This window comes from Tupaia chinensis, unplaced genomic scaffold (genome assembly GCF_000334495.1).
Source record: "Tupaia chinensis unplaced genomic scaffold, TupChi_1.0 Scaffold140534_1, whole genome shotgun sequence".
Lineage (NCBI taxonomy): Eukaryota > Metazoa > Chordata > Mammalia > Scandentia > Tupaiidae > Tupaia > Tupaia belangeri.
Genome location: NW_006200409.1, coordinates 201,471 through 211,129, shown reverse-complemented (window position 1 = coordinate 211,129; position 9,659 = coordinate 201,471). Strand labels below are relative to the sequence as shown.

At 52.4% G+C, this 9,659-nt stretch overlaps 1 protein-coding gene across 1 annotated transcript in view; it reads left to right on the top strand.

Annotated features, from left to right (window-relative positions):
* Positions 1 to 9,659, top strand: part of VWA2 (von Willebrand factor A domain containing 2) — a 47,740-nt gene that overhangs the window by 33,801 nt on the left and 4,280 nt on the right. The window contains exons 8-11 of the mRNA XM_006162760.2: positions 166 to 298; positions 3,699 to 3,754; positions 6,161 to 6,268; positions 7,859 to 8,431. Of these exons, the coding sequence (XP_006162822.1) occupies positions 166 to 298; positions 3,699 to 3,754; positions 6,161 to 6,268; positions 7,859 to 8,431 (870 nt within the window). The remainder of the gene's footprint in view (positions 1 to 165; positions 299 to 3,698; positions 3,755 to 6,160; positions 6,269 to 7,858; positions 8,432 to 9,659) is intronic.

Below are 9,659 nucleotides of genomic sequence, written 5' to 3'. Positions count from 1 at the left end.
CCAAGGCCCTGCTGACCAGCCACAGTGGGGACTCTGGACTGGGCACCCTGTCCTGCTGGAGGTGGAGGGTGGCTAAGGTGGGGGTGGGATGGAACCCCAGGAGCAGGAGCAGCTACTGGGCAGTGCTTATGCTGGAAGGAGATACAATCTCTCCCACGGACACAGACTGCAGGGTCGAGGCTCACCCCTGCGAGCACAAGACGCTGGAGACGGTCAGGGAGCTCACTGGCTACGCCCTGTGCTGGAGAGGATCCCGGCGGACCGATGCCCTGCTGGCTGCACGCTGTCCCTTCTACAGGTTTGTCAGGTCTGGGGCAGAGCCGCCACGCATGTCCTGGAGGCCTGTAGCTCCCAGTGCCTAGGAGTGACAGGGAAACCAGCACTTGGAGGCCTTGTCTGTGCAGCTGGAGATGGAGATAGGAGATCCGGGAGAGGAGCAGGGGTGAGGTTCTGAGGGAACAGGGAGGCGCAGCTACTTGGTGCCAGTCTCAGGTGCCCTAGAGAATGGTCTGGGCTTGCGATATTGGCCAGGTAAGCTGGTTCCTCCGAGCACCAGTTGCCACTTTCTGGGAGCTGAGTGAGGCAAGAGGATTAGGATCCGTGGGCAGATTCCAGTCATGGAGGTGGGGGACTTGCTGTATTCTTTGGGATCGGAGCTCAGGCATTCGAGAGCACCTGCCGCCTGGCCTGGGCCATCCCTCACAGATGCTCCCTTCCCGTGCTGTGCCCTTTGTCTAGACCACCTGTGCTGCTGCACCTCTGTCCAGAGATGGCAGTCCTGTCGCTCACCTTTTCTGGAGGGCCAGGGTAGTGCTTGAACCAGGTGCCTCTCTGCCCCCTTTGTCCTGCCCCCATGGAGGGCTCAGATCATGGCACACAGCAATGAAACGAATTGGCTGAAAAGCCACAGAGCTGTGCTGGGCCCATGGAGAATGCAAAGGTCTTCTTGGCTGGGAAGGGCCATACCCTCATGTAGATCAGGGGAAAGGGGGCCTTGTGTCGTGCAGGGCCACTGGAGGGCCCCTTCGTAACCCAAGATCTCAAGCGAGAGGAGGTGTTTATTTGTTCTCCAGTGACCATGTTCCAAGTGCCTGCTCTGAGCCATGCAGTAAGGAGGTGGGCATAGTTGCTGCCTGCAAGAAGCTGGTGGTCTCAAGGAAGCATTAGACGAGGAAACCAGGGGCCACTGTGAGGCATCCATGATGCTGCGGTGGGCCTGTCTTCACTGGGACATCCGGGAGAAGGGGTTGCTTGAGCGATCTTGAAAATTTGGGGAACTGGTGGCAGTGGGCAGAGGCTTTCAGAGATGGCAGCCGCTGGGAGAGGTTGGTAGAGTGTACTTCCTGGGTTTATAGTCAGATTCTGGGGTCAGCTGCTGAGTTTTCGTTCCTACCTCATCACCAGTAAGCCGTGAACTTCCCGAGGCTGTTTCTACACGTGAAGAGGGGCAGGTGGTAGTACCTACCCTATAGGGTAGTTGAGCGCAAGCAGGAGTTAACAGGTAGAATGGACCGTGTTGCAAACTCTGAGAATGATGCCCACGCGGAGGAAGCTCCTCATGAACTCTGCCATGTGAGAAATCTCACTGAGGGCCTCCTGGGCTCCAGGAACTGCCTGGGTCATGGGAGTCTGCATGATCATCTCAGAAATCTGCCCTGTGAACGGACAGTGCAGGGGGAGTCCACCCCAAGCAAAATGAATATGTAGAATACATTATTAGAGGGTGATACGTGCCTTGGAGGGAAATGACAGCAAGAATAGGCGGAGGTGGTGGGCTGAGTGTGTGGCTGGAGGCAGGGTTGCAACTTGAAAGAGAGTGGCCAGGGAGGGCCTGGCAGACAACGTGCCGTTTGTATCCAGTCCTGAAAGGGAAGGGCAGGTGCGTGCAGATCCAGGGAAGTCCCTGTTGTCAGTGTCTGCCCAGCCATGCTGATTCCCAGCAGGCCTACGCGGGGGAGGGGTGGCCCACGAAGCTTCCTGGACTAGGACTTGTGGCTCTATGAGGTCACTAGGAGGAGGCATGAAAGGGGAGATTTTTCTTTAATGAGCTGACAGCTTGGCTGACTTTTGATTCCAGCAACTTCTTGGGTTCTTAATTGACACAACTTTTATCCCATTTTACCCTGGGGATAGATCCTGCCCTAGAGGTGAGCACAGTTAGGCTGTGCCTGGGGTGGGATTTTGGTGGAGGAAGCCCATTTTGGAGAACTATAAACAACTATTTTTTTTTTTTGAGAGGTTTTTGCTATAGGGCACGTGCGCTCGCCAGACACACAGAGAGAGACAGAGAGACAGAAAGCGAGAAATCACCCCCCAGGGGGGATGGCCACGCTGCAATCCCATCTCCATTCTCCTCTTGGGATCTTGGGCACGCACACACACGCGCCTGGCATGAGTTTAAGCCACCGGGTCTAGGACTCGAACCGCGGTTGACTATGTGGGAGTCTAGTGACATAGTTATTACGCTAACTGCTGGTCCCTTTAGACAACTTTTTTAAAAGGCTGATTTCTTTGCTTCTTTCTTGAGTGAGAGAGAAGAGTGATAGCACCCCCAGCAGGGTCCCCACATTGCAGTCCACTCCCAGCCCAGCCCAGCCCCAGATCACTAGCACGTGTGTACCTGCAACATCCAGGAGGTCTCTAGCCCCCGAATCCCCACGTGGGCCACCTCGCAGAATGTCGTGTTACTGCCGTGCTGCTGTCTACCCCTTTAGAGAACTTTTCACCAGTGTCCAGGTCTCCTCAGGTCATGCCGTACCAGGAGCTATGGCCAGCCACAGCTGGGTGAGGAAATGCTCCTGTGAACACTCCTTCCACTCCAGAGACCCCACAGGGGCAGATGAGGCCTAGAGGGCAGAGTGTGTGGGCTTGGAGCCAGGTAATCAGTTCAGATCCCAGCCCTGCCATGTTCCAGAAGCTGTGTGACCCTGTGTGACCCCCAGCTCCTATCTCAGCCCTCTGCATTTATATCTGCATGGTGGTGGTTACTATCTCTTCAGGTAGCTGTGGATTCCGGGTCACAGAAGGTATAGCTGGCACACAGAAGCCACCTGGGAAGGGTGGCTGTTGGGTTATTACAGAATGTTAGAACTTGGTGGGCCTGAGGGGGTCTGTGATTTACAGATCTTACTGATTTGTGGAACCTCCCATGGACACTGGTTGCATGGGGCAGACAGAAGCAGCACGCTGGGGAGAAGGGACCGTCCTGGGGCACTGCGGAGGGTCTGGTACCTTGACTACTCAGTCCCCTTCCTTTACCATCCAAACCCCAAGAAATGCTGGTGAAAACTACAGATGGAGTTACTATGTAAAAGATAGAATTGAAGATCAGAGAAGGAAACTAATATGCCTAGGGCCTCACAGCCAGAATTCAGTTACCTAATTCCCAGCATCTTTCTCCTTACCTCTTCTGGGTCTGAGAAAATACCTTGTAATAAAAAGCCATTCCCATCATTCGGTCTTACACATAGATAGCTCTGTCTTTGAATGTGATAGCCAGCTTACAGTGTTTTTTTAGACTGCCTCAGTAGTTTGTGCTGATAAACAGTAGGGTAGAATTATGAAAGATGACAAGGAAGCTTTTTAGATTCACTTTCGGCCTTGGGTTCTTCTCTGAGCATTTAGTGTTTTAAATAATCTTGGGTTTCTGCCCTCCTTTAAACCTTTGATCTCTCTCCCACTGTTTCCTTGGCGTGTAGCTGGAAGAGAGTGTTCCTAACTCACCCTACCACCTGCTACAGGACCACCTGCCCAGGTATGGTCTTCCCCTTCCATTCATTGGCTCTTTCTGGGTCCAGGCTGGTTTGTAAGGAGTTTTTACAATTTGGGGATGGAGGGTATGGCTGTGTCTAATTCCAAAGCAGAGGATCGAGCCTTTGGGAGGTGGAAGAGGACGCTCACCCTGGTCTCATTCCCTGCTTGCTCAGTGGCATTTTTTCACTGAGAATGGAGTGATGTCCTTGGGATTACTTGCATTGGTGAGAGGCAGGGGAGGGTACCTGCCATGCACCCCTTCACAGACAGCCTCAAATCCAGTGCTAAACTCAGGACAGGATACCTGAGTGGTTTCCTCTTCTATAAAATGGGGCAATGTTTGCCCAATGCCTGGAATCCCCATTTCCCCCTGTATATGATGGGGTATCATCCAGGGTCCTAGGTGCTCTGTCAGCTGTAAAAGTCCCAGCAAACCAGCATTATCAGCACCACTGTGTATTGTTCAGCATGGGTTCTGCGTGGTCCCCACTGTGTCCTCACTGCCCCTCACTGCCCCTCACGCTCAGGACTAGTGTATCCCGCTGATCGGGGAGCAAAAACATGCACCCAAGTGTGTTGACATCAATCCGAGTGTGTTTGCTTCTCTTGATGAGATAAAGAGCCTGTCTTCTAGAAGCAGGGCCAGTAACTTTATACACAGACAGAGGTTGGGCGAGCCCCTTGGCATGCTCTTCCAAGGTTTTAAAATTCCAGCATCACTGGCTTCTTGAAGTGCAAGAGAAACTGACAGTGGGTCTGTTTATGCTCACAGATTATGAGGACTTACGGTTTTGAGGACTTATGGTTTTGGAACCAGAGACCTGGGTTTCATTCCTAGCTTGGTCCCTTACCAACTGTCTGACCTTCAGCATGTAACTTCTAGTCAATGAGCTTCAGTTTCTAGTCTATAAAAATAAATTTTAAATAGTATCTAGGCCACAGAGTTATTGCGATGATGAAATGAGACTATGCATGTATTGTGTTTAGCACAGTATCTGGTACATAGTAGATGCTCAGTTTAAAGGCCACTGTGGCCACTGTGGGACCCACAGGTACCTCCATGGTGCCCCAACTGCCAGAAGAGCAGGTCCAAGGAGGTGCCCAGAAGCAGCCTCAGAAAGGTTTGACCTTTGATAAGTCTGCACTTTAATTACAGTGGTGTGACCACCAAGCAACATATTAATATTTTAAATGAGAAAAGATGGAAGCCGCCAATCCCATGGGTAGCCACTGCTTGCCAAGCCCTTTGAATCCGTGAATACATGAGGCTCCTGTTTGTTTTCTATGACCCTGGGAGGGAGGCCGTGTAGCATCACCTGTACTCTGTAATAACTGATAAGGAAATAGACAAGGCGCTCAGGTACTGACCACAGGGTACCACAACCAGACACTTCAAAATAGGCACAATTTTTTAAAAAATTAAACTTTATTTAGTTTTCAAATTTGACCAGAGAGGGACAGAGTCAGAGAGATATAACAGGGAAAGTACGAAAGCAAGCTGCCAGGTCTGGGACTCAAACCGGGGTCAGCCATGTGGGAGTCCAGCACCGCCAACCACCATGCTACCTGCTGGCCCCAGAATAGGCATGATTTTGACATAGGCTGTTGTTCCCTGTGTAAAAGATCAGCTTTCCTTGCAATTTGCACTTCTCATGCGAAAACAAACACCACATCACCCGTTACGAAGTGTTTGCTTCGTGCTAAGACTTTCCATGAACTCTTTCATTGAATCCTCTCAGTAACGCTGTGGACCAAGTTCAGTTATCATCACTCCTTTTTACGAGGCTACTGAAGTTTAGAGGAGTTAGTTAGGGTGCCAAAGAATTGGAAGAGGCCGCGATGGCTGAGCAGCCCTACTGCAGGGTCCGGAGGCCCCTGCTCTGCTGTGGCAGGACCCAGAGGCTGTGCAGAACAGCCACATCTAGAACTCGAAGAACAAAGGGCACCACAGTGCTGCAGCGTTTCCAGAGTCTGAAAACACCCATCCTGTCACCCCGATGGCTGTGAAGTCCTCACTCTTGTCAGGCTCAGGGCCAACACTAGTTGCTTCAGCAGTGGTGAGGACTTAAGACCTGTGTTCCTGGGATCAGAGCTGGGAGCCAGGTCCTGCTGGTGCATCCTGTGTGATCCTGACCCACAGTCCCCAGTAGGCCATACCAAGCCCACACTGAGGGTCTCTGAGCAGCTATGCCCGGTGCCTCCTTTCTGTGCTCATTCATTCTAGCCCTTTGCTGCCATGTGTGTTGTGCCTGGTTTCCTGGGGGACCCTGGAAGAAGGAAGGGACTGAGCCCTGGGGATGTGTGTGTGAGGGGAAGCAGGGTGACCTATGGGACACACACCTCCAGCTGGACCCCTTCACTCCTCTGTGCTGGAGTGCTGGGCTGTTAATGGGCATCTCTCTGACAGGCCCTTGTGACTCGCAGCCCTGCCAGAATGGAGGCACATGTGTTCCTGAAGGACCGGACCAATACCACTGCCTCTGCCCACAGGCCTTCGGAGGGGAGGCTAACTGCGGTATGTATGCACAGGCCCTCCGGGTCTCTGGCCATGGGGAGCAGGGAGACATGGGCTCCCCCCTCCTCTCCCACTCTCGTAGCTGGTTGGTAGAACCTGGCCTTCGAGTTTTAGGATCACCTCCTTTCCAAGCACATCACTGCTCTGACCTTCAAACGTACAGCCTGTGAGTGCCGCACGTGTAACGACCCCGGGGTGGCAGCTGTGGGGAGGACAGCGGCTCCTGCTCCTCCGCGGTAGAATGGCCTGCTTGATGGTCACACATCGCCGAGCCCTGCCCAAGTCTGGAGGCCATGCATCTCGGGGTCTAGTTCTGGCCAGTCTTTTCTGCTCTCTTCTGTAGGAGAGGAGCAAGGAGCCCCTGACACGTTCTGGCTTTAATGGTGTGAAATGATGGTAATAGGCTTCACCTCGTAGGGTGGCTGAGAGTTTTTAATAAAGTTATGTGTGTTACGTGCTTGGCACCATGCTTGACATGCAGTAAGAGTTTTTGTTGTTATTGTTTTTGTGGGTGTTGTTTTATTTTTTTGAGAGTTTTTTTTTTTTTTCTACAGGGTACGTGCGCTTGCCAGAAAGACAGAGAGACAGAAAGCGAGAAATCACCCCACAGGGGGGGATGGCCACGCTGCAATCCCTTCTCCTCCATTCTCTCTCAGGATCATGGGCACACATGCACACGCGCCTGGCGTGAGTTTAAGCCACCAGGTTTGGGACTCAAACTGCGGTCAGCTACATGGGAGTCCAGTCACATAGCCATCATGCTACCTGCTGGTCCCGAGTAAGAGTTTTAATACCTTCTTTTAAAAGGTGGATTGCAGTTAGTTGTAGACCTATATATAAAAATAAATAAATAAATAAAGAGTGGCCCTATCTACCCCGAAATCGCTCCTAGATGGATTATACATCTAAATGTAAATGACAAAGCAGTGAAGCTTCTGGAAGAAAACAGAGCATGTCTTCATTGTCTTGAGGTAAACCAAGATTTCTCAGGGCATAAAAAGCACTGTTGTGGAGAAAAGTTATAAAATGGATGAGGTTTTTTCTTTTTAAAAAGTGGTTGGATCAGGCCAGCCGGTGGCTCGGTGGGAAAGGCAGTAGATCCCACAAAGCCAGCTTCACGGTTCAAGCCACCACCCAGATTCGCTAGCTTGAACAACATGCCAGTTGTATGTACAAGTACACCCAAAATCCTAACAGGAGGTGGGTGAGAAGGGATTGTAGTGTGGCCGTCCCCCTTGGGGAGGGTGCTTTCTCATTCCTCCTGCACCATTCTGTCTCTCGCCAGTGAGCCCATGTGGCCTATAAATTAAAAAATAAATAAATAAATAAAAAGAAAGAAAGAAAAAACAAACAAACAAAAAGCAGTGGTTTAATGGAGACAGCAAGAGCCAGGAGAGAGAGCTCCATGCTTGGGCTTGTCTCCAAGTCATGAAGAGCACTAGTCACTCAAGCCCCTGGGGCTTCAGCGTCTCCGTCCATGTCCCTTCTGGGAGGGGTTTCTCCTACCTCATATGCATTTGGGCATCCTGGGTGGGGCTGACGTGCAGGCCCAGTGGCCTCAGCCTGACGGTGTCGCTGTGATCCTCGCAGCCCCCAAACTGAGCCTGGAATGCAGAATCGATGTCCTCTTCCTGCTGGACAGCTCTGCGGGCACCACCCTGGAGGGCTTCTTGCGCGCCAAGGCCTTCGTGAAGCGCTTTGTGCAAGCAGTGCTGAATGAAGACTCTCGGGCCCGCGTGGGTGTGGCCGGATACAGCAGGGAGCTGGTGGTGGCCGTGCCCGTGGGAGAGTACCAGGATGTGCCAGACCTGCTCCGGAGCCTCGACGGCGTTCCCTTCAGTGGGGGCCCCACTCTGACGGGCAGTGCCTTGCGGCAAGCCGCAGACCATGGCTTTGGGAGTGCCATCAGGACAGGCCAGGACCGTCCACGCAGAGTGCTTGTCCTATTAACTGAGTCGCACTCCGAGGACGAGGTGGCTGGCCCAGCACGTCATGCCAGGGGCCGAGAGCTGCTCCTGCTGGGCGTGGGCAGCGAGGCAGTGCAGGCAGAGCTGGAGGAGATCACGGGCAGCCCGAAGCACGTGATGGTCTATGCAGACCCCCGGGACCTGTTCAACCACATCCCGGAGCTGCAGGGGAAGCTGTGCAGCCGACCTCGGCCAGGTGAGGACAGGGCGCCCAACCCGGGGGCCAGCCAGTCATGGATGGGAAAGGCCCTCCCTTGTGCCCAGTTTGCCATTCTTCCCTCTCTTCCTGAGCAAGGGCCTGAAACCACAGCCCCACTCACCACACGGCACGTAAGGTCTCAGCTTGTCAATACCATGAGGCCAGTAGTAGCACCTACTGAGAGGCTTTTTGTAAAACAAGTAGCACACTCAGTACAGAGGAAGCACACAAGAGCATTTCTACCCCTTTCCTCTCTGGCTAACACCTTACATTAGTAGTGCATGTAAGAATTCCTGAACTAATATTGACTCATTATTTTCTAAGTCCACACTTCAGTCAGACTTCCCTACTTTTTACCTCATATCCTTTGTCCCAGGATCCCATCCCGGACCCCGCAGTACATTTGGTCAGCTTTTTCCTTAGGTTCCCGTGGTTACAGTAGTTTCTAGGCTTTTCTTGTGCCCAGCATGGTTTTAGAAACCAACACATCGGGTCATGAGATCGCCTTGCTTCTTATTTAAACCTTTGCAGTGACTTCCTTCTGCACTTGGAATCAAACTAAACTTGCCCTGCTCTGGGAGCTCCCTGTCTGGTCCCTGCAGGCCTCCCTGCAGCCCCTCCCCACTTCCACAGAAGTACCCCTCCCTGCCAGCTCACTCTTGCCTGTTCTTCAGTTCTTAGCTGAACCAGCACCTCCCCAGAGATGCCCTGACCTCTCCCCCCAGTCTCACAATGCTGCCCCTGCTGGTCTCTCTCATAGTTCTCCTTTCTACACTACTCCCACTCTCTGTAATTCCATGTTTGTTTCACGGCTGTCTCTGCATAAACTGTCAACCCACCAAGGGCAGGCATTGGCCGCTTGATCCATGGTGTGAGTGCCTGGTATTTAGTGCTTGCTAGTGGGATGGAGGAAGGCACAGGTGGAGAGGCTGTCACTGTCACCTAATGCTGGGTTTTATATGATAGGAGTTTCTCTCTCACATACAGTTCAGAAGTGAGTGGTGTGGCCACATTCTGATTTCTGCTTTGAGGTTCAAGGCTATCACTTCTCTGCCAGCAAGAAGCAGCAAAGGGAAGTGGAGGGCCAGCAGCTCCCACTTGCACAGGTTTGGAATCACACAATTTCGAACATGGAAATTGTATAGTTACTTCTGATCACAGCCCGTCAGACACAGCGTAGACATGTAGTCACACCTAGCCACTAGGGAGGCCAGGCAGCGAAGAC